This window comes from Galeopterus variegatus, unplaced genomic scaffold, assembly GCF_000696425.1.
Source record: "Galeopterus variegatus unplaced genomic scaffold, G_variegatus-3.0.2 Scaffold4831, whole genome shotgun sequence".
NCBI lineage: Eukaryota > Metazoa > Chordata > Mammalia > Dermoptera > Cynocephalidae > Galeopterus > Galeopterus variegatus.
Window position 1 is genome coordinate 138,199 of NW_007730942.1, and position 24,795 is coordinate 162,993.

At 46.6% G+C, this 24,795-nt stretch overlaps 1 protein-coding gene across 2 annotated transcripts; it reads right to left on the bottom strand.

Moving 5' to 3' along the window:
* Window positions 1-1,086: 1,086 nt before the first annotated feature.
* Window positions 1,087-16,039, bottom strand: LOC103603860 (serpin B6-like). Of its 2 annotated transcripts, none has more exons than XM_008588449.1 (7): window positions 15,933-16,039; window positions 8,471-8,645; window positions 6,286-6,438; window positions 4,979-5,096; window positions 3,843-3,985; window positions 1,816-1,971; window positions 1,087-1,634 (listed from the first exon to the last, which is right to left on the bottom strand). In XM_008588449.1, exons 2-7 carry the CDS (start codon window positions 8,633-8,635, stop codon window positions 1,230-1,232), a joined length of 1,140 nt encoding a protein of 379 aa, XP_008586671.1. In that variant the 5' UTR covers window positions 8,636-8,645; window positions 15,933-16,039; the 3' UTR covers window positions 1,087-1,229. The 2 variants fall into 2 exon arrangements, with proteins under 2 accessions (XP_008586671.1, XP_008586670.1); XM_008588448.1 differs by lacking the exon at window positions 15,933-16,039 and adding an exon at window positions 9,984-10,009.
* Between the last annotated feature and the right edge of the window lie 8,756 nt (window positions 16,040-24,795).

Sequence of the window (24,795 nt, forward strand, 5' to 3'; positions counted from 1 at the left end):
ACTTCCACTTACTGTGTCATAGGGTCTGGAACAGATGGGGCCACTTTGATGTCATCGTCACTGTTGACTGCTGATATGGTCGGAGGAAAAGGGAAGACCAGCAAGCTGATGCCTGGAGGTTAGACCTTATTCCACTTACATCCACCCCACTCGCTTCCCCACCAAACCAGACCCTCTGCAAGGCCCTATGAAGCTCCCTCTGCAGCAGAAGCATCTGGTAAACTGACCGTGCCCCACCCTGGAGTCCTCATTCCAAGTCCCCTTGTCCCAGTTCTTTAAAAAGTACCCAGAGTACTGTGCAGAGGATGGAGGATAAGGAACAAAACCAGCAAGGCCTGGACCTTCTTTCCCCTCCTCACCCACCCAATCTCCACGCTTCCTCATGCTCTCCAGTCCCACCCTGTCGCCATGGCTTGGACACAAAGGGAAAGTGCACCATCCCCAGGAATAGAAACGGGAGCTGTGTAAGTGAGAGGGGCCGGCGCCCTCACACTGCAAATGCGCCAGCCCAGCAGCACAGTCACTCTCCCCCACCCCCGGGAAGACAGCACAGCTCCTCTGCTGGAACCTGCCTCTCCCACCTGTTCCCGTGCTGCTGAATGACAAGCCACAGAAACTTAGCCATCTTTGTCTGGGATACTTGCAGTGAAATAGAAAATCACCTGGTACTCACTCATCAAGCTGTCCTAAACTACATTACTGGGAACGAATGGGTCCCCAAGCACTCCCTCTCGCCTCCCTGCAGGCTTCTGGAGAGCTGGAGAAAGTTCTGGAATCCAGCTCCCCGCACCTCCCCATACCTCTCCACTCTTTTCTCCCTAGAAGTAGGACAAGAGATGTCAATGCCACTGAAGGGAGAAGAGAGAGACGCACCACTGACCTTCTAGCACCCAGGAAGAGACGCACAGCAGGCCATGACAGTGAAGCAGCAGGGTCCCCCACAGCTGTGAGGAGCTGGGTCCCAAGCAGGGATGAACTGAGCAGCCAGCGCTGCCCCTGCCACCGTGACCAGACCCACAAGTGCAGCAGGTGCAGAGCCTAGAAAGCCAGCTCCCAGGGAATACATAAACACACAGACTTTGGATGTGGAATTTCACACTCGGCTCTTTATTTCTGAACTGTCACCACTACATAGGTAAGGTCACTTGGGCTGCAGGCACATGTGGAGTGTCAGGAACAGTGGGGTGGCAGGAGGAAGGAGGAGGTGGCCCACAGCGACCTCCAGCCGCTCATGGAGAGGACAGCCGGCCGCAGAACAGGATGCCGCTGGTTGTGCTGTGCTGGATGAAGAACAGGAAGGGGTGGTCGGCGCAGAACCTGGGGGTGACTCGGAGGCACCGCATCAACATGATGCCTGCGGTGGCGGCCGCCGCCTCAGTGCCCTCCTCGTTGACCTCCACAAAGGACTTGTGCACGACCTTGGACAGGTGCAGGTCTCTCCTGGACGACATCCCGGAGAAGTCGGCCCTGGTTGGCTCGAAGGCGTCGGTCATGCCCAGGCGGCGCAGCACAGCCTCCAAGTCGTAGTTTTCCTCCAGTTTAAACCTCGGCAGGAAAACTTCCACCTCTTCTTCGTCCATCATGTCTGGCCTCGTCCACTCGACGAATTTCTCATAAGTCAGTTCTTTTTCCACCTAGAAGAAGAGCTGGAGTATTTCAGACCTTGCCCTGCTGTCCGAGGGGGACAAGGGCTGTGATGTGAACATCACACTGGACAGCACAGCCAGGCCGCAGCCGGAAGTGGCGCCGACCCAGCTGGCTGGGACCTGGGGAAACCCGAGGCCATTCCCTCGCCACCATCACTCAGCTGCTTACCGTCCTCAGGTCGGTGTTCTCGTCTGGAAGCAGGATGATCATATTCAGCTCTTTGCTCACATAGGGAAGCACCAGAATTTGGGTGAATATTTCTCCTATATAGGTCATTTTAAAAGTAGATTTCTTAAACATCATTTGCACAGGTTTCTCCTCATTCTGTAAAGGAAACGGGCGACCATGAAGTTGAAACAAGGCCCAGCTGGCACACTGGACACTCTCAGCCCTAGAAGCACGTTCTTCCTTTGGCTTCCAGAACTTGCCATCAGAAGAAGCTCTGCCAGATCAACTGCATGACCTCGGCCTCCAAACACTGGGGGCAACAGGCTTAGACCCAACAGCTACTTTCTTATGGCCATCTCAGTCGGTCTCATGACATTGAACATAATTCCCAAATTTACATTCCAGCCTGCAGCCTCCCTGCACTTGGACATAAAAGAACCCCAATGTCACATGTAACCCTGGGCTCCTGCGTCCTTCCACATCTGCTCCATCTACGTTGCCCACCTCCGTTGATGGCAACACCATCTGTCCTTGCAATGACAGAAGCCTTGGCATGTCCTTGACTTATGTCTTTCTCATGCCTCCTGCATCGCACCCAAGAGCAAACTGCACTGGCTCTCCCTGTGAAATATACCCTAAATCTGACCTGTTCTTTCTACCTCCCCTGCCATCAGCCTCTCCTGCTCAAGCACAGTCACAGCAGCCACCTCCCCAGTTCCATGGGCAAACCAAGGTCACTCCCTCTCTGCATGCTGAGCTCATCCCCAGACTCTGGCAGGTGTCCCCTGGGCCTCCTCCTGCTCTTTGCTCCAATACCACTTCCCAACAAAGGCTTCCTTGATGGCTCTCACCTGAAACTGCACCCACCCAACACCACCGCCTACCCTTCCTCTGCAGTCTCTGCTTCACAGCTCCTGTCTTCTTATCTATGCTGCTGCCTCTCGCCAGGCACCCACATGTCACCAGGACAGCACATGGTAGGCACTCAGCCCACATGTGCCAAGTGACAAGGACTACTGAGGCAGACAAAATTTACATGTTTTTGTAGAAAGAGAGTGCACCTATCACCAGTATGTCCACAGCCACAAGTGAGAGAGATCCAAGGACAGTGACCATGTCCTGTCCAACAGTCTACTCAGTTTTGGGCCCCTCTGCAATTTAATGCTGGCAGCTGCTGTGATTTTACACAACGCCATGCAACAGGCAACCAAAAAAGAGAAAAATAATAAACTGGATTCAGTGAGAGAAAGACACTGGAACATCAGGAAACAACATCATCCAAGCAGGAGGCGGCTAAACTAGGTGTCTAATTTACATCCTGTGTAACGTGCCCTTTCATTTGCTTGTTTTTAAACCAAAATCTGTGCTTGCTTGTCCTTCCTATGAAGCAGGACTGAAGGCCAGTCCTTCGTTCAGTATTTACTGAGCACCGACTGTGTGCCGGGCACTCGTAAGGTGAGGTCTGCACTCCCCTGGCATTCAGCAAAGGGAGGAAAGTCCTTCTACCACTGCAGGGACTCATGGGGACTGGCAGGGGCGCAGTGACAGGACCCAGAGGAGGACAGTCAGGGAAGGCGTCCCAAGGGACACAGCTGGAAACAAAGGAGGGTGCAGGTACGGAGGGAAATGGGGAAAAATGGGCAGGATCAAGGTCTACCGACAGCCTCATATGACATATTTTGGAGTCTGAACTTTATCTCAAGTTCTGAGATGCCAGGAAGGACCTAAGTGACGCCTGAGAGCTCCGCCGTCAGGTTTTCTGTGCACACAGAACATGCCGGCAACAGTCTGGCAGGTGACTGTGTAGGGAGCCCAACCAGAAGCCGAGGGCACATGGCCACCTTTGATGACATACAAAAGCAGGAGCAGGGCCTAAAAGGCCCCAAGGCTTGGTGGGGAGTCTTGGCTAGGGGGCTGCCCAGGGCCACACAGGACACAAGTTACTTGAGTGGCCTTCTCATGCATTCTAGAAACAACGTGAACACAGGGGCTGTCTCGGAGAACCTCCTGTGTGTTCCAGTGTTCACCTTGCTGACTTTAAAGGGTCTCTCCTTGGTCTGCTCCTTGTTAAACTGCTTATCCCAGTTTCCTTTGAAGTAGATGGCGTTCACGAGAATGAGATTCGTCAGTGAATTAACGGTATCTGGAGACAGCAACTCTGTAATTTTACCTGAAAAGAAGAATTAAAGAACCAGTGAGCTTAAAAGAGTATGTGGCTGCATGACATGTCAGGAACAATGCTCAGGTGGGCCATCTCCTTGAGCGCTCAAGGGGGCAGATAAGGGATTTCACTGTCCCCCAAGTATAAAGGAATATTTGTCCTTAAAACAAAGCAACAAAAAGAGTTCTGGTAAGAAAAATCCCGTCATTTGAACAAAATGTGTAAAGTAAACAGTAGATATTACCATGCTCAGGATGAATTCATAGCACACGAGACATAAAAGCCATCTCCTTGAGCGCTCAAGGGGGCAGATAAGGGATTTCACTGTCCCCCAAGTATAAAGGGATATTTGTCCTTAAAACAAAGCAACAAAAAGAGTTCTGGTAAGAAAAATCCTGTCATTTGAACAAAATGTGTAAAGTAAACAGTAGATATTACCATGCTCAGGATGAATTCATAGCACACGAGACATAAAGGAATGACAGGTGCCTGTGACTTAAAGAGAGGAACTGAAAGGGCTGTCAAAAAGAAGAGCAGTATGAGATGTTCTTTGTACATGTAAGAACAGTTTAAATTAAGCACCACAGAGGGACAAGGGCTTAGCCAAGTGTCCTGCAGCAAAGCACGAGCGTGGCAGGGCATGAGCCACACCTGACAGGGAGGCAGGCCACAACTCAAAATGCCACATTTTCCTTACGCTATCAGTGAAAGGAAAACCTAACCTTAACCCCCCTCTCGAAAACATTAAAGTATGGATTGTTCCAGAAGAGGTGCACCAAATGCCGAGAGACATCACAGATACATTGATGAGAGCAGAGAAAAGCTAGAGAAAGTACCTACATTTGACATTTTCAAAATGTCACATATTGACAAAAGCAGATCTTTAAAGTGTTTAGTTATTTAGAGGAAAAAAGTCATTTCTGTTTGCATTTGACAGTCTTATGAAAAAACCAACGATAAGACTTAAGTCAAATACTATTAAAAATAACAACATATTGTCACCTTCTGTCTTTTTGGCTACCCAGGTGTTTATGTGCTTTCTGGACTCCCCTGCAGCATTCATAAAGTCAAGCTCTTCCATCTCTGCTTGGTAGAATTTGCGGCAGGAATCTTTAAAAGACTAGGATAGACGGAGCAACATAATTACAAGGCTACGAAAATAATTAACACCTAAAGCTTACCTCTTCATTGCAGCAAAGCAGAAATCAATAATTTCATGATTATAAAAGCAAATTCAAGGGTTTGGATCCCAGTACTGGTCACCCCAAAAAGATTTATAATAATTTTAGGATTTACAGATGTCATTACAAATATAAGGAATTAAAGTCCAACTTCTCATTTTTTAGCTATATTTAACCTTAGTTTATAAACTGTGTAAACAGTGGTGGTGGTCTGAATACCAAACAAATTTCACAAGCTGCTGGATCCTTTAGGGGAGTAGCTGAGTGAGGTGGCTTTAGTGAGGTGGCTGAGAGGACGCTGAGATGCAAAGAGCGCATCCCTCCTGACCCCCCACTGCAGGTGCTGGGTGAGGGCTGACCCAGCGACAGCTCCAGCCCACTCTGCAATGCAAGCCACAGGCCGTGACCAATCTCTGCCGTTCCATAGAACGTGGAAAATGCGTAATTCTGCACCAGCACTGCCACCACAACTGATAGTGGTGATGGAAGTGTTCCAAATCGGCACTGTCCAAAGGATGCCGCATGTGGTTATTGAGCACCTGCTGAGGTAAATGAGCACCTAGCGCAGCTGAGGAAATGAATACTTGGTTTTATTTAATTTTAATGAATTACACTGGAATTTAAATAGCTTCATGTATTCAGTGGCTACCATGCTGGATGGCTCAGTTTCAGACTGAGCAACTCAAAAAAAGTTCAAACTATATTCAGCTAATATATTCTATGAAAGGACAATGATTGATGAACAACTACATGACGTGATACAGAAGAAAATGTGGTGGAAAATGAACGGGCTGACATGACTAATTATGCTGACAGTGCACTATGGAACAATTTCCCAATTGTTCCTTCCAACAGCTTATGGCTACATATTTAACTTCCCTTTTGAGAACTGATTTTATGTTGCAGGATTTCACATTTCTCCTCAGATAGCAGCAGACAGGCAATGCGACACAGTGGTCGTGAGCATGAGGTTTGCAGCCTGGTAGCTGGGGGGCCTGGGAAAAGTCGATTGGTCTCTGGACCCTCCTTGCCCACCCTGCACATGAGGACACGTGGCACCACACTCTCCCTCCTCCCACCTCCTCGCTGGCTTCACTGCCTTAGTGGAAAACAGCAAGCGTGACTTACTGAGAGGAAATCACAAGACTTTTCCCCAAAGAGCCTGTTGGCTGTCCTAAGCAGATACTTCGTGCCAGTCCTGTTCACTTCGGCGAGAAGCAACTGGAAGCCCTTGTGGATGTCCCCAGTGCCACTGTTTCCACTTTTACTTAAGGAAAGTGCCTGAAATCAGAAGCAGAATAAGAACAAACAACTTCAGGATGCCGTGCCTTCAGGAACTGGGTACAACACTGAAGCGAGCCTAACAACTGTGCACACTCTTACTATCACCTAACAGAAGATCCAGCCATTAAAGACGAAGAGCGTCTCGAAAGCCTCCTCCAGCCTTTCTCCCTGGACCCTGTCAGGACTGGTATGACCAGAAGTGACTTCCACACCCCCCAGTTCCCCATGCTCACGACCAGCTCGGCTACAAGTGAAGCTGCCAGCCAGACCCTCCATCTCTGCCATCGAGGCTGCTCCTGACACTGAAGGTGCCCTCCCCCCGACCTTGGGGATGGGCTGGCCCTGACGCTGGCTCTGCCCAACAGTACTTGGCAGAAGTGATGCAGTCCAGGCCTGAGCCCTAAGAGGCCTGGCAGCCCCATATTCGCTCCCTTGTCCCCAGCCACTATGGTGGAAGCAAGTCCAAGCTATCCTGTCACGGGGGGAGAGTTGCTTGGAACGGCGCCATGGCCCCAGACGTCAGAAGGACCTTCTTGCACCTTCCAGCTGAGCTGCCTGCTGAAACAGCCACAAGGGTGACCCGGCTGGCACCCTGGGAAGAAGAACTCCCCGGTCAGGCCAGAGAATTAGAGAAACAAATGATCACTGCTGCTTCCAGATGCTAAGTTTGGGACGATTTCTTCTGCAGCAATAGATAGTAGCAACCTAGAAGTGGATTCTGCTGTAACAAAAGTCTAAATCTTGTGGCCTGGCTCTGGACCCTAGCACCTGGAGAAGCTGGAAGGACATGAAGAAATTTCTACCAGGGGCTACAGAAAGGGGACTATGGTGTGTACTGGCAGAGAAGTGGATGGAGAGATGGTCCCCTGTAGTGACAGGGAAGACAGGACATTTCCCCTGAACTCATGCATCTGGCTAAGTTAGCCAGGAAGAATGTGGCTTCTATCAGCTGCATGGGATAAAGGATGGGAAGAGAAAGTTGAGCTAAAGAAGGGATTTTTCCATTTTCAAGCAGAATTTAAAAGAACTACTTCCACCCAGGACTTGGAAAATAAAAATGTTTCATTCCCAACCTCTCCAGCTGGCAAATGATTCTAAAAGTAAGAAATGGCCTCAGGGCGAAGATCAAATCCAAGGCGCTGACCTCAGGAGTGAGGGCAAGACCCACTTTGCTGAAACCTCAGAAGATTAGGGTAGGGCCCCGCAGATGATCTCCAGTGCACTAAGGGGCTTCTAAGCATCTCAGGGCCCCCACAGCACCCTGACTCCCAGCCCAACACAGAGTGCCAGCTCTAACAGGTCTGTGCATGGAGCTCTGTCCAGTGAAGCGAGTTTGACTAGATACCTAGAAATCCCACAGTGGTTTTCAAGGAGCTGTGAGAGCTTGGGCTAAGAGGGAGAGACAGTCCGAGTGAGGGGCACCTTCGGGCCCCCACTTTCCATGGGCAGGAGGCAGGCTGCCGGAGCAGTCGGCGGCCGATTCTTACAGAAAAGGAAAGGAGCTGCGCAGAGCTCATCCAGGAATGCAGACGGAGAGCCTCACCCAGGGCAGCGGTGGGTGAGGGCCGAGTGAGGGGCACCTTCGGGCCCCCACTTTCCATGGGCAGGAGGCAGGCTGCCGGAGCAGACGGCGGCCGATTCTTACAGAAAAGGAAAGGAGCTGCACAGAGCTCATCCAGGAATGCAGACGGAGAGCCTCACCCAGGGCAGCGGTGGGTGAGGAATGCCCCCAGGAGTCCTATCAAGGAACATTCCCTGCCCTGGGAGCAGAGACGGCACTGCGCACCTGGCTGTGTGGAGGGACTGCAAAGGCCCAACGGCTGCAATGAGCCCCCCACGCCTCCTGCAATGACCTGCGTGTGTCCCCCCAGATTCACGTGCTGAAGTCCCAGCCTGCAGGGCCTAGGATGGACTGACTTGGAGGTGGGCCTAACCCATATGACTGGCATCCTTCCGAGAAGAGGAGATGAGCAGCAGCTCCATAACATCTGACAGCGTCCCCCGGCCCTGACACGTCGTGGGCAGGTACCTGGGCCATCTGGGCCGCAGTGTTTCCCTTTGCCCCCAGGAGGACCATGGCCAGCGCAGACGCGATGCTTATGGGCGAGAAGAACACATTTTTCGAGCTGTCCTCACCAAGCATCTTCAGGACGTTCAGGGCAAAGGTGCCGTTTGTCTCCGACAGAGGGTCCATGCTGGCAAGCCTGGAACGAAGATGCAGTCAGTGTTGCATGAGCACGGTGTCCACTCTGTAGGGAGTGAGCACACAGTGACACCCACCAAACTCTGAGGGCCCCATGGGGCACCCCCAAACCGTTCTGTTGTTTTTCTAACGCTAAGTGAAAAGAACGGAGCAGCTGAATTTATAAAACCATCCCATTTGGTGGGGACTTCCATCTGCACACCCGCGGGGCTCTGCGGCGGTCACCTCCCTGGGTTGGGGTTAGGGAAGTGTGCTGGGCCCTGCACTCCCAGGGCACCCTCCGCACACCCTCACCTGACCAGCAGTGGCTGTGTGCCCTTCTCCACCTCCAGGCACAGGCTCAGGGGTCAGGGGCCTCCATCGCCCCTGCCATGTGGGGCACTTGGCAAGACCCCTGCAGCCTTGCAGGGTCCAGAGCAGGGACACAGCAGGTGTTCAGGCTGCTGGAATCCCAGAGTCACAAAACTAAAAGCACAACAGGATGCTAGAGATACCCACCATCAACTTCCCATTTTACCATGGGGAATGTGACCTTCCCAGAAGTGAAGTGATAGAGCCCAGCTAAGGAGAGGATGGGCTCACTCAGTATCTAATCATATAAGTATATAACTAATAAACTTGATAAAATCTTGTTTACTGTCCTTGTTTAAAGATTTGTTTTCAAATTTGTCTTTTTTTATACTTGGGATGCTGGGCACTCCTTGTTTGCTGAGATCTTCCATACATATCCTAAGATCACCAATTTTTAATGGAAGTATGATAGAACGCACACGTTACTAGAATTCTTCAACATATAAGGGATTCTTTGAACGTACAGAAGTAACTCCAGGATTTGGTAGAGCCTTGGGAACATCACTATAAACAAAAGTAGCCATTACCTGAAACTGAAACAAAATTGTACCTATTCCTGGTTCTCTGGGTTCTAGATCAGCAAGAGCTGCTTCTTATCCATTTTAAGAGAAACGATTGCTAAAACAGGGAAACCTGTAGACTAAGAATTAAGAACTAAGAGGAGCTGCCCCAAAGCAAGAAGCCCAGTCTGTGTGTCAGGATGCTAACAAGTGCCCGCAAGTGCCCACCACATGGGGTCTTAACAGGCCTGGGGACAGGAAAACCTCTGACTTTGGCCCATGATGGCTCAGCCCACACAGAGAGGCTGTGGACCAAAAAGATTTTGCCATCAGCACACATTTTCCCCTCAAATATTGGAGGGCTCTAATCCAATTGGAAACGCCATCCTAAGAAAGGCCATTAATAAGGCACTCTGACTCTGTGCCCCTAAGAATGTGTTTGGGGCACTGACCTCAACAAAGCAAAGCTCTCCCACCTGAACACACACCTGCTAGCCAGCCCATGATACATCATCTGGGGCAGAGAAGAAATCAGTGCACATCGGTTTCATTGGGTCAAGGGGATTTAACACTGAAAGACAAATACGTCTTCAATATAAAGCTGCTTCAGTTTTCTTCTTTTCTTTAGACCGGGAAAAACAAACCAGGACATTGAGCAGAAAAGGCATTACTCACGAAGGAGACCAGGTTTGTAGTCCCAGCTCTGGCACCCTAAGCAAATAATCTGCGTCCCCTTCCATCTCTAACATTCAATATTTGTTACCATCAAATGCGGAAGAGCAAAAATTCAGCTCATTTTCAAAGCCCACAGTGAGGTCAGTAATAACACTCCATTTCTCAGCTGAAAATCACTACAGATAGCCAAGAAAGGTAAAATTATATCCACGTCCTATATAAAAATTGCTAAATAAAAAAGAAACAATAAATCAACAATGCCCTAGAAGTTTATCCAAAATATGCAGGATAATCTTGTAGCGGAAAATACGTTAATAGTGAAATAACTGTATAGCCCACTACTGATAAGTGCCCTTAAATCAAATAGGAAATAACTCCTATACTTCCTTAACAAAACAAGAATTATCTACTTCAGCAGCCGTCATCACAGTTGATGACATAAAATCAGAGGAGCCCTTTTGTTCCCCCCACAGGAAAAGATAAGGATATCTGTCAACCCATGTTGTATAGCTTTGTTCTGATAGTTCTGCCAAGGCAAATACAACTCATGAAACACAATGAGAAGGAAAATCATCAGGAAGGAGACAAAATAAGCATGGTTAGCAAACAATTTGATGATCTACCTGCAAAGCAGCCCGAATCAATTAAATACACATAAACCTTTGGTTAAATAAATTTGTTATGCTTTTCTGTCATTAACCTGTCCTTTGTTACAAGAGTGTCAGTCATGACCCTTGTGCCAGGTGAGGAAAGGGATCATGTCTTTCCACCCGCCCATACAATGACATTTTAATATGTCAGGGTTTTTTATGCTTTACGCAGCTTTTAAAGCAAACTTTCGAATTTGATACAAACCTTAGTAAACATTTGAACTTTCATAATATTAATAAATCAAGATTTACAAATCTAGTAAGCTAGCCTCTCCTAAGATTTGTATAAATATGTTAAAAAATACACAGAATGGCTCTCCTGAGCTGGGGCAGTGGGGGGCTGAGGACCTCAGCCACATCTCCCCGACACCTATACCAGCCCAGCAATGACCACCGAGCAGCTGCAGGAAGCACCTCAGGCTCCCGAGCTGGGGTGATGGGGTGTAAGGGCTTCAGCCACACACCCCTAACATCTGCACCCAGCCCAGCAATGACCAAGTCACCGCTGGAAGCCCCTTGGTCTCCCTTGCAGGAATGAGGGTTGTCACAGGCCTCAACCCCACCCTCCTTCTTCTCCCACCCTATTTCCTTCCTCTTTCCCCTCTCCCCCTTCCCCCCAACTGCTCTGCACCAACATCATAAAATGTAAAAAAATATATTAATAAACTTAAAAATATACACAAAATGGTACGATAACAAAACTTTTCTACACCTGTACTTAAGTCTAGCAAAAGGTATTATTTAATATCATGGGTTAAAATTATTTGATCTTTGTTCTATCTTGTGATATTTCCTAAGGTAATAATAACGCTTATTTTAATGGTTTCCTGGGGTTAATCTTAAGCGACCATCCTCTCCCCACAAAAACAAGAGGATTGGACTTCCTGCTTCGTAGCAATGTACCATCCTGGCTGCTTATCGAAACATTGGACTAGCTACAGGATCTCTGAGCTTCAATCCCACAGTCACAGGGACTTTACAAGGCCTTGACCAAACACCAAATTTCAGTTCCTTGTAGCCTGGCATCTTTCCTTAAAGTGAAGTATTATGTCAATTTTCCTCTGAATCCCATAGCCAAGAGCTCAACCATATAACTTGGATCTAAATCTTTTAATTTCATTTTTAAGCCTTTGCACCTGTTTATTAACTACCGCACTTGTTAGCTTGGGGATCTGTAATACTAGATTTTCATGCAGCAATCCTAGTTGAGATGCAAACAGGACTGAAAATTCTTCTGCACCTTTTAAAACGTCATCTTATTTGCCTCATCTGAACTTATTAATGGACTCAGGGCTTTTTATAAACAATACATTTCAATTAACTGATTTTTTTGTTCTTGGTGCTCACAGTGTCTTAACTTGATTACTCAGAATCTCTTTAAGTTAGTTTTTTGATCTCAAGATGTTGATCTCAAACATCCTTGCTTTACGGCAACAACGAAGTCTTACAGGCCCATTTTTAATTTTCCAGTCCACAGACATGGTATCAGCCCTCTTCTGGTTTCTTTCAGAGGATAACAGCTGTAAAGCACAAAATCTGAATACCCGGAGCAGATGAGTTTTGGTGCTGATGGAAAATCCTGCTGCTGCGGTTGGACATACCAGGGACAGGCTAGGATAGATATTGCCATTTAGGTCCCTCATCGATGCATCATGCTGTAAATCAGATTGCCATGGAAAGTCCTGATGCCCATGCCTCTTCCAGAGCATAACCGCACCTGAAGGCTTTCACCCGGGCTGCAGCTGCACCACGTCCTCCTTTGTTACATGCAGATGCTGCGTCAGCCCATGCTGAGCAGCCACATTCTCAACACGATCCATTCGGACCCGTTGCTCTTCAGTGTGCTGCACAGCTGCCTCCTTCGACACGGCTCTTTGCCTGCAATGTCCCTTATTTTGGACCTGATGTCTTCCTGCTGTATGGTTTGCCCACTTATTTTGATGGAGCAAACTGCTCCAAAGACTGAATACAATCTTTTGATCTCTTGCATGTCTGAAAATCTTTATTCCACCACTCCTCATGACTGATAGCCTGGCAGGGTGCCCACCACTTTACCTTCACATCTCTGAGGCACTGCTTCACTGCTCTCCAGCCTCCAGCTTTGCTGCTGAGGAGTCTGATGACATTATAATGACCCGAGTTCCATCTACTGTGCCCCACCCCCACTCTTTGGAAGCCTATGAAATCTTACCCTATTCCCTGACGTTTGGAAATGTCACTATGATGCGTCCATCTATGGGCCCATTTCATTCATTTTGTTGGGCACTTGGTGGGCTCTTTCAACCAGGCAATTCAAGAACATTTCCTTTCCACCCTGGGAAAAATGCTTAAGGCAGTTGCTCATTTGCTTCAGACTGACTCTCTGTTCTCTTTTTCTGTACCTCCTACTAGTCAAAGACAAAATTCTTGGACTGACCTCATCTAGGACTTCCTAACCATCTCCACATTGTGGCATGCACAGAAAATGGTATCTGTATGGCACTTTGGGGCGAGACTACTTGCTGCAGAGGTGACCAGCCAAACGCTTCGGGTACCCAATCCCCCTGTCCCAGGTGCCCCGAGTTGCATGTGTAATACCTTACACATCATTATCCCACCCAAGGCACAACACCCCGGCCCACAGGCTAGAGAGCTCTCTCTGACCCTCTTCATTCTCTAGCATTTTCCATCACAACAATATTTTGTTCCATTTTCTGGAAGACATTCATGACTATATCTTTCAATCTTCCTATTGATTTTTTTTTTGTTAATTTCAGCTGTTATATTTTCAATTTCTGGGGCTCTTTTCTTTCTGCTGTCCCTTCTTTGCAGCCTTCCATTCTAATTCCTCAGAGAACATCCATCTTAGTTTTATTGAGTTCTCTTCTTCTCTGTTGTTGTGGTTGGTGTTTATTTTATTCAGGTCTCTCTCTCTCTTCATATGTAGGCATTCTAAAATGCCTGATGACCCTTGGATGTCAGTTCATTTTTAAGAGGAAAACACATAACAATGTTGGAAATTCAGTTTATATGGGCAGGACAAGTCAGCTAGGGGCTTCATTGTGGTGTGACCAAGGGGTCAGCAGGTTTTTTGTTGAGGAACCAGCAAATGGAGGAACTCTCTGGAATGGCTGCTCATGGTGTTCTGGAAGCAGGTTGATGGGGGTGGGGGGGGGGCGAGGGTAAGGTTTCCACTGGCTCTGTATTCCCATTTCAGCCCACTGCATCCCCCACAGTGCCTGGCAGTCCCTGAATTCCAGCATTTTCATTATCACTTTGTAATAATATATAAATCCTTAACTATCAATCTTTATAAAAAAGATTAAAGCGATCCTGATGCTAAAAAGAAAAATAAACCCAAATTTAAAGTTTACCACCAAGATATTCCAATTATCAAAGAAATTTATAAACAAGCTAGTAAGATTTTTATATTGTGGCTTTTCTCTTATCCATTCAGTGAATGTACCATTAACAAGGATGTATATTCCACAGGTCACAATTGTAAACTCAACACCTATCAATGGCTTTCCACATACCTACTTCTTTAACTGCTGTAAATAGTTAAGCCAAGAGTCCTACACACACACACACACACACACTCTCTCTCTCTCTCTCTCTCAGGGTACTTCAAAAAGTTCACAGAAAAATAGAATTAACAGGTAATACAAATCTTTTTATGAACTTTTCGAGTCCTCCATATGTATATATACACATATACGTGCAAAACTTGTTATATATTTAAAAATTATGTACTGCTTTACAAACAGTATTATTTTTAAAAAATAAAAATGATTTATTTAATCACAGACATAAAAACTGGATGTTAACGTTTTATTACTGAGCAGTTTCATATATTTTTAAAATAAGTCTAACAAAACTATCCTAGCATCAGTTTCCCCTGCAGTAACTTTCACCAGTAACTTTCAGCAGTTAATGTTCCTAATCCATATTATTCAAGTGATCAAGTCTTCATAATTCTTTAAGGTGTCGATATTTAATTGTGCTTCTTATCTTCCTCGATTAAGGATGCCTAATTTCTTAGAAAATTTAGCCACTTAAAGACTGGCTTAATGGAAACTGGACTCCTGCTTTGTCCCTCTATTTTCTTATGTAATGTGTGTGCGTTTAGCTTCTCTGAGCAGCAGCTGTCTGACATGCAAACGGGGGATCAGACATTATTTTCTTTCTTAGCCTAATCCCAGGTCCAGCAAGCTTGGAAATGTAAGCTGTGTGGTCTTCCATGGGACCTTACAATGCCCATTTGGGTGTCCTTATTACCAGATACACAGAAAAGAAGATTGGTCTGTTCATTCTAATTTCACTCCATTGTTTCTGGTCTGAGTTAACTGTAACACACTGAACTGCAGTAAAATGCCTAGGATTGGAACTGGCCTTACATTAATTTTAAATACATAGTTTAAGTGGCCAAGTATGACCAAAAGTGCACTCTTTCTCCAGGACGGCATCCAGTCACAATGGATGCAGTTGTTCTGGAATGTTCATGTGACACTGGCATACAACCACAGACACGGATAAGAGCAGACATTCACACTCATTACAGTGCATATTACTCAGCCCCAACAACAGGTAGGCCTTAATCCAAAGGTTACTTCATAACATCTCATCACATCTATTCGAAACCACACCTGGAAGAAAAGCAGGCAGCCTCAGGGCGTATTCCTGTCAGCAGGCTCAACAGGGCCCTCCAGGAAACCAAAGTGCCAAGCCCGACCCAGCTACCCCTTCTGGGTATTCTTCACAGCACGGGAATTAATTTTCCATAGTTCTGTTTTCTCAAACTGAGTTGGGGGGGAGGAAGCAACTAACTGGAATACCGATTTCAAGGCTGGCCTGTTAGCTCACTTGGCTAAAGCGTGATGCTAATAACACCGAGGTCAAGGGTTGAATCCCTGTACAGGCCAGCCGGCAACCCCCCGCCCCCCCCCCAAAAAAAAACTATTTCATCTAGCATATAAGCCCCAAGCATGACTAAAATTTCCCCCGTGTTCCCTAAGCCTTGAAAGCACCACATCTTGTCTGCAGCGAGTTTTTCTAAAACTTCTAAAACTTTCGCCTGCAGTGAGTTTCATTAAACACAGAGCAGTAAAGAGATCAGGAAAGGTCGGTCCTCACGATTATCTTCCCAGGCCTCAGCGACGCCCAAAGTGCTGGGAATTTGCCAAACTCCTGAGCGCCGGCCAGGCCCCGCGGGCAGGGAGACCCACAGCAAGTTCAGGGAAGGGGCGACGGAGAGTCGAGTCCGCCGTCGTTGGCACAGACCCCTCGACCTCTCTCCGCCTCCAGATCTCCCGGGTCTCGACGCCCGGCACCCTGCTGCGCAAGCCGGTGTCCTGCGGATCGCGGGGAGCGAGTGTCACCAGTGGCTGGGCGGGCAGGGTAAACCGTGGCCGCTGGTGTGGGGGCGTCACCTGCGGCCAGGGCCATTCGGGGATCACCTGCGGCCCGGGAGACTCGGCCTCGCCCCCATCCCGCGCCGACCGCCTCCTCCGCATAACTTCGTATAGCATACATTATACGAAGTTATACGAGAGGAGGCCCCGGTGTGCGCCAGGTAGGCCGCTGCTCTTTGACCCCAGCCCCAGCTGCCTGGCCGATCCGCGGGCCCCAGGCCGGCCCCCGCCCGCTGGAGGGGCCCGGGTCCGTGCGGGTCCTGGGGGCTTTGAGCGTCCGCCTCCCCGGGGAGGAGAGTGGAACGAAGGCTTGGCCCTCTGGGAGTTGCCGATCAGGAACGACGGTGCGCGGCCCCGCTGGTGCGTTTACTGTGCCTTTGCAGAAACCGAGTTCTGGCCTCTGACCAGAAAAGTGCCAGCTGCTGGGCCATGGGCTTAAGCTGGCCAGTGCAGAACAGAAATTATAAATGAGCAAAGCCTGCCCGAAACCATCACGTGTGTTCCAACCTCCAGCGCTCTAGGACCTGTGAGCGTTAGACCCCAGGGTACTGACAAAGTAGACAAATGAGTATGAAGACCCCGTCTGCCATCTCGGAGCAGTCCGGAGAACAGAAAGGGCAGGAGTGACTGGAGGTGGGGACAATGCTGGCCAGGTTTGAAACACGAGCTCCGTTTTGGAAACCTCCGACTGCTACTGCCTCCTCCACATTTACCCTAAGCTGGGGTTACTCCCCACCGACCCTGCGATGTTTGAGCCGGATAATTCTCGGTTGTGGGGGGCTGTCCTGGCATGATGGAATGTTTAACAGGATCCCTGGCTCCTCTACCCAGCACACGTCAGCAGCAAACCACAACCCCCACCCCAGTTGTTGACTTTTAATTGTATTTTTGGAGTAGTGAGACATAAAGCAATATTCGAGATATCTCTACCTTTGTCCTCTCCAGTGTTTTTCACCCCAATTTTATTAGCTATAGGTTTATCCTTTCTGCGGATCTTTTGCAGAAGTAGGCGACATGTATGTGCATGTGTATACACACACATACATGTATTCCACCTTTCTTACCTAATTCCACCTTTCTTCTCAGAGGGGTAGCATTCTACTACCTATCAATAGTTCTGCAACTTGGTTTTTTTCACTTAACAATAGATTTTGGAGAATCCTCTAATTTGGTACATACAAATCATCCTTATTCTTTTTCGTGCCTGCACAACATTCCTCTGTGTGCCATTTGTATTGTTTGAAATTTTATGTTACAAATAATGCTGCCATAAATAACCTAGTGCAGCATTTCTCCAACTTCAGTGCACCAACAAATCATCCCGGGGTGTTATCAAAATGCAGATTCCAATTCATTAAATCCTGCGAGGAGGCACTTCTAACAAGCTCCCATGTGGCTAATCCACAGACCACACTCTCAGTAGCAAGTACTTAGTGAGAATATTGTTCTGTATGAACGAAGAGGTATCCACTAATCCACATCCCTAGATTACTCAAAAGGGGATTGGCAGGTCAAGTAATAAATACACATAAATTTTTGTTAGTTACTGTCAAATTCCCCTCCAAGGGGATCCTGTCATTTTGTCTTCTCACTGGCTACACCCGAATGGTTCTTTCTCCGGCCTTACTAACAGTGTTATTGTCAAACCTTTGGATTTTTACCAATCTGATAGGTGACAAGGGTAGTCCTAATTAGCATTTCTTTTATTATGAGTTAGGTTGAACATCTTTTCATATGTTTAAGAGCTATTGGCCTCTTTTCTGTCTTTCCTCTTGTGAACTGCTCATGGCTTTTGTTCATTTTTTAAAGATGGGGTTTTTTTCTTGGTTCTTAAAAACTTTTTATATATTAGCAATACTAGTTGTATGTGATATGTCACAAATATTTTCCCGCAGTTTGTCATCTGATTCCTGATGTTGCTTCTGGTGATTTTGGCATACACTTTTCTTATGTACTCAAATTTATTTATTTATTTATTACAGTTTCTAGATTTTTGAGTCATGGTTAGGTCTTTCTCTAGGTCACAATGTTCACCAATGTTTTCTTCCAGTATGTGTATTGTTTCGTTTTTTACTGTTAGATTGCTGATCCCTTTCAGTTTTATTCTGGTGTATGGGAAAAACACATCCAATTTTAATACTTTTTCAAATGGCTTTCCAGTTACTCAAACTGTGCTTAAGAGGCCATATTTTCACTAATGGTTTGACATGCCACCTTTGTAATATAAATAGCTGTATACTTGGATCTATTTACAGACTTTACATTTGGTTCCATTAGTCACGCTCCTAATTACAGAGGTTTTATGATATGGTTTACATCATAGAGCTAGTTCCTCTCCTTACTGTTCTGTTTCAGGTTTTCCTGGCTATCCTTGCTCTTTTTTTCCCTTATAAGCTTGAGAGTCAACTTGTCTAGCTTTAAAAAACCTTGTTGGTAAACTTATTAGAATCATATGGAATTTATGTATTACCTTATTGTGATTTAACATTTATACCTTGATATAGTTCTTCTAGCCAAGAATAATATGCTGGGTCTTTCTATTTATTTAAATTTTTCCTTTTCAGGAGAGTTTTAAAGTTTTCTTCATATAAGATTTGCACATTTCTTGTTTAGTTCATTTCTAGTTATTTTATCTTTTTATTGATATTATATGTAAGCACTTTCCTCCATTATATTTGTCAGCTGGCTTTCATTTCTATATGAGAAAATTAACTTTTGTTTGTTTGTTTGTTTCCCCAACCGGTAAGGGGATCGCAACCCTCGGCACAGTGTGGTCAGCACCATGCTCAGCCAGTGAGCGCACCAGCCATCCCTATATAGGATCCGAACCCGCGGCATCGGCGCTACCAGCGCCGCACTCTCTTGAGTGAGCCACAGGGCCGGCCATAGACAATTAACTGTTTTTATGTATTAACCTTATAACCTGCTTCCTTACTGAATTTTCTTGCTATTTGTATCAGTTTTTTAAATTGATTGTTTTGAGTCCTATAGCTATAGTATATCACCTGCAAATAGTGATGGTAGTACTTCTTATTCCACGTTTCATGTCTCTTAATTGTTTTCTCTTGTTTGATTGCACTGGCTAATACCTCCTGTAGAGTAAATCACCTAACCACTTGTGTTGTTAATACTTACAAAATAAAAGGGTGAGTGCAGGAAGCCAGTGTGGCTTCATGAAAGAGCAGGTCATTCCTAACTAATAGATCTGCAACATCACCAGCTCCAATTTAGACAAGCCCAAGTACAAAATGGCACCACCCACCTCCTCCCCTCCCCTCCCCCCTTCCCTTTAGGAGAAGCCTCCTGACTTAAACAGAAACCCCTTTTGCTTCTTCAAGGACTCAGTTCTCTACCCCGATCCACATTAGCATAATGACCTACCTTGAAGGTATCAGCTAGCCCTTGGTGCACTATATAAGCTCTACCACCCCCACACCTGGTTCTGTCCCCCGTTTTCAGGGCAGCCCTGGACTGTTCCCCAGTTTGAGCACAGCCTGGCAGACTTTTTTCCTTTTATAAAGCTTGAACAGTACCCAGCATCTCGGCTCACTTTCTTTCATTAACCTCATTTGCTTTTTCTAAACATAGGTTTACTTGGCAGGGAGATCTAGGAAGGGGCTCTGCAGTCTGGCATTCTCTACCATCCTGCCTGGATTTTAATTAGGCAGAACTGTTTCCAAATTATGTAGGTTAATAATTCTAGGCTCGGCATCCTCATAGAAAGACTTGTCTGGCATAACTTATTTAATGCATGTTTATTACATTTTTATAACATAATATCCCAACAGGCTTGTAATGAAACAGAGTCAAAACCAAAAGAAAGAGGTTCTTAATAACAAATATGAGTACACAGTTGGAAGACTACTCTGAGCAGAGTATGGAAGACAGATAGATATTCAAGAAAGAATTGCACAAATAAACATAAATTTAATAAGGATTGAGTGACTAACTTCCCCATGGGCTCATGTAAGGCTTTGAAGAGGAGGACATATTTGATCTGGCCCCAAGAACGGGATGAGTTTATGAGGTGGGGAGGACAGTCCAGGTGGAGGGGAGAAGAGAGGAAGATGTTTAGGGAATGACGGCAATTCCAGTGGGCCTGATTGGAGCAGCGGCACATGGAGGGGCAGAGGCTGGAGAGGTAGGTTGGGACCAACTGTGAAGGGCCTTTTTTTCCAGCTAAGGAGCCACAGGAGATTTATCACATGGAATTGGAGGCAGGTGCACACAGAGCTTGGGGTTGAGGATGGATGTGGGCTGAGCAGGGGGCACCAGCTGATTGAAGCAATGCCAGCCTCACGGGGATGGAGGGTGGGGGAAGGAAGTTCCACCGTTACCTCTTCAAGCTGCACTGAGCTCAACTGTGAAAGATGCTTTTGAGCTCAACTCAAAGACAAGAAGCATTTCAAGGATAAGGGGGGATACAGCTGGAAGGAGCTTTGGACATCATCTAGTTGAACTCCCTTATTTTACAGAGGAGGAAATGAGGCCTAGAAAGAGAGAGGAGAATCACTTTACTGAGAATGAGGAGCAATGATTAGGCTTCCACTCATGTGGTCTCTTGGTGGTTGGTCCACTGCCTCTTTTAATTAATTGACTAATTAATTCATCAAACAGTTACTGAATACCCGCCATGCATCCTGCACATTTGAGTATGAGCTTATGCAGAGTTAGGAATTTCCGAATGATTGGAGTAGGTCCTAGGCTGGAGGGAAACTTTTTTTAATGCTCTAGGCTTGAATGTCCCATTTTCAGGGTTTTTACACTGTGTGAACCACCAGCACCTCAAAACTCAACATCCCCCAGTCAAACTCATGATCTTGACCCTCAAACTTGTTAGGAGGACCCTCTGCATCCTAATTTTCTGTTTAAAGGGAACCACAATGTTTTCAGAGATGGCACCTAGGATATGACATTAGACACTCATCTAATAATGAATAATAGCAGTTGGTTGTTGTAAGAATACATGTTGGAGATGGTATGGTAAAGTCGGTGCAGCTACAGGAGGAAAAGAGAATGAGGCTTGAAAAAACGAAGTTTATTATACTTACAGATCCTGGAGAGGAGGGTCGCCACATGCCACGCAGGGCCATGGGAGTGACACCAGGGTCTCTCCAGCTGGTGGAAGCAGAAGGGAGGGGAAAGCCTGAGTCAGAGCCCTTATTGGGGTTTCTGCTGGGAAAGGCAACATAAGTCAGAGGAGCAGTCTAGGATCAGCTAGTCTGAATGATGCTAGTGGCCTTCTGGCTCTAGGGGTGATCTCTCAGTGCCTAGCACCTGACCCTGGGGTGATAAGGGCAGGAGAAATACCACCTTGGAGCATGGGAATCAGATAAGGAGGTGGTTGGGGCTATCGACTCAAGACTAGTTGGTTTGCAAACAACAGACTTGATTTACTCCTGGAGGCTGAGCCCTTTGCTATCTCTAAGAATTGGCTGGCCCTGGGAGGGACAGTCTTCCCATCCAGCAAGCTTTGAAAAATGTCAAAACATCACAAAACACAGAGAGGAACATGATTCATACCATGTTGTCTCCCTTTCCTTTACTCCCTGCATCCAAAATCTGGTCAACTAGTATCGCTCTTGTTCCCATGCTATCTGATGTTGAGTCCTCTTGAGAACTCACTGTTGTCCCTAGGTGTGAACCATGGTCTTCTAAAAGAGGCGCGGCCAAATGCAGAAGGCTTGGGTTGCATTGGTTCTAAACTGGCTGTTTCAGGTGTGATGTTCTATTTTCCTTCCAGCTGTTCCATTATGGCCTCTCTGCCCTCAGATTATGTTCTCCTTTCAGGGTTTCTCAGCTATCTTTAGAATCCAGTGCCAAGGGCTTCCAGGAAGCTCCTGGTGTTTAGAATCCTCTGTATTCTGACCCTCCCCGACTACCCAGCCAGGCTCCTCTCCTGCACTCCCTTTGCTCAAACAGCACTTACTGCCAGTCCCACCACCTTAAAGGTCTCCTGCTGGCTGTGTCCAATATTCAAATGCAATCTCCACTTAGAGGCCCAGTTTAACTCCCATAACTTATCCCAGTCCCCTAAGGAGAAATTAATAATCTCAGATCCCTGTGCCCCCATGTGCTGTTGGTTTGTCTGTGATTCAATTTATTTTATATTTTGTGATGATTGCCTCGGGACAGGGCAAGCACAATGTAGGCTGGGAAAGCTGCCTCATTTGGTTCATCTCAGCTCCTGGTATCCCCTTCATGCTGGGGGCTGGCCGGGGCTGGCAGTGCTGTCTAGGCAGGTGCTGGGAGCCTAGATCAAGACCCAAATGGGCCCCAGTCCTTTTTTGTCCTGCCTGGGGCACTCACTCTGACACTCTATCCCATACATAGGGCTGAAGCAATGCCTCAAGTAGCTCCAGGACTCAGCACCTACGGGGTTGTCCTGGGGCCCTGTTGCTGGGGTCCAGAAGGGCATCCTGGTGAGTGGGTCTTTCTCAGTGGACTGCATGGTGTTTCTTTTCTGAGATTGCATGAACTTGGGCCACAGAAATGGTGCTGACATGCTGATGACAGGTGACACTCACTCATGTCAGACAGAGGCTGGGTTTGGGGTTCTGGTCTATCTGTGGTTCATCACCAACCCTTGCAGTTGGGCCTTATCTGCAGATTCTTCCCTGCACATGCTCTGCCTATGATGCTGCCTCCAGTCTACAGCATCCTAAGGTGATGGAGGTAGTGGCAGGTATCTTTTATACCATGCCCGCCCGCTGCTGGCACCCAAAGTGTCCCTCATCCCCTCCGTGCCATGTGTCAGGCAGGCAGTCCTCGGGCTGGCTGCTGAGACCTGTGCTTAATGATGCTAGTGGTCCTTCTGATGATGTCCTCTCTTGTCCCAACTGATGTGCTGACACCATGCTCTATCAGTCAATTTTAAGCCATGCCTAATGAGTGATGGGCACTCCTTGTGGGAAGCAGATCTTTTTTCTCACCCTGCCAATGATCTTTGCCTATCTTCCACCTAGATGGCAGTAGAGAAAGGCAGGTGTGCAGTATACACTCAAAGAGATCAAGAGATCACATTCTAGGAATTCAGTAATTATGGCTTCAAAGTTCAAGAGAAGACAGAGGGGAAAAATGAGTTGTTTTGCATTTATGCAAAATTCCCATTGGTAAATCTAACAAGGCCACAGAAGAACTAACATTTACATGTTCCTATGTACTCTGGTAGACTTGCATTTGTGACCATCATCAGTGAAGCCCTGTGACGCCTTTGAGAGTTACTGGAAGCTGGTGCTCAGGGCAGCACGTGGACAAGGCAGGGCCATAGGCATTGATGTAACCGGCATTAAATGCATGATTTTATGAGCTTTATTGTTTCAGTTCAAACAGGCTTCTAAGAACCACAGCATTACAAGTAAGTAATAGCATTACTACCTTTTTCTTATAGGAGATATAAAATTAGCCAAGAATGGCACATTTGATGACAAAGACCATGAGGTCTATGTTCTCTTCTTCTTCTGGGCTACAGAATGAGATGGTGCCCCCCAGCCCTTTGCATACGGGTGAGGTCATGTGACTAGTTTTCAGCAAAGTAATATGAATAAAAGTGAGGTATGCTCCTTTCTGGGCCTTCTCCATACCATCTCTCCTTCCAACCAGAGGGCAGATATAGAGCATGCAGCAGATTATTCTGTGGTCCTAGAGGATGCTGGAGCCAGTAAGTGGATAAAGCCTGCATCCCTAAATGTCTTCATGGAGCAGAGTACCCCCCAACCCCTGGTTCAATTTGAACCAGACCATGACATGATCAAGAAATAAACCTTTATTGTATTTGGTCATTGAAATTTTGGTGATATTTGTTATGGCAGCTATAAACTCATTTTGATTAATACAAAGTACTTCTGTAAAGGCTTTTCTCCCTACTGAAAAAAAGATGCGTGGGAAATGGCCCTTCCTGTAATTTATTTAATGACTGTTGTATTTGCACTTTACGCTGAACAGCCACACACAGCTTGCAGTCACAGGGGGAGTATCAAAGGGGAAATGTTTCCAGCTGTTGAATTAATCAAACTCTGGATGTTTTGTTATATAATATAATAAAATTTCCTCAATCTTTTGGCCACATTTCATTGTGTAATCCATTATTTCTGGTTAAAAGCATCCCATTTGATACAGAATCCAAGCTCAATTTCTAATAACCTGTATCTATCCTATACTTACCACATCCCAAATCATCTAATACCTAACTTCCTGGTGTCTATGATCCACTTACATCAAACATATTCGTGTTTGGAAAATTGAGCCGGAGTCCACAGCCTTATGCCTAACAACTTACTGTCTCTGTTCTCTATAATAATGCCAGTCTGTCTGGAAAGATAACACATTAAGGGGTTATCAGACTTCAACACCTGGGTATAAATGAGTTTATCAGATCCTCTATTTAACCACCTTCGGAACCCTTGGCCAGTTCTCTACATTTCATAAGGGGTTAGCATAACCAGTCCAGGAGACATGATCTTCAGGGTGTGGTCAGATGTGGGAAAAAAGTGAGCTCTGGACCCATAAAAGACTGAGGATCTCTTTCCAGGGAAAACACTCATGGAAAGGGAAAGCAGAGACTACACAGAAAATTAAATTGCTTT

What these genes read in the sequence shown, in the direction of transcription:
- LOC103603860 (XM_008588448.1), bottom strand. Translation starts at nt 10,009, where the DNA reads ATGATGTATCATGGGCTGGCTAGCAG. An exon ending in GACCCTTTAAAGTCAGCAAG is followed by an intron (nt 1,972 to 3,842) that starts GTGAACACTGGA and finishes TTTCCTTTACAG; the next exon opens with AATGAGGAGAAACCTGTGCA. An exon ending in AGAACACCGACCTGAGGACG is followed by an intron (nt 1,635 to 1,815) that starts GTAAGCAGCTGA and finishes CTCTTCTTCTAG; the next exon opens with GTGGAAAAAGAACTGACTTA.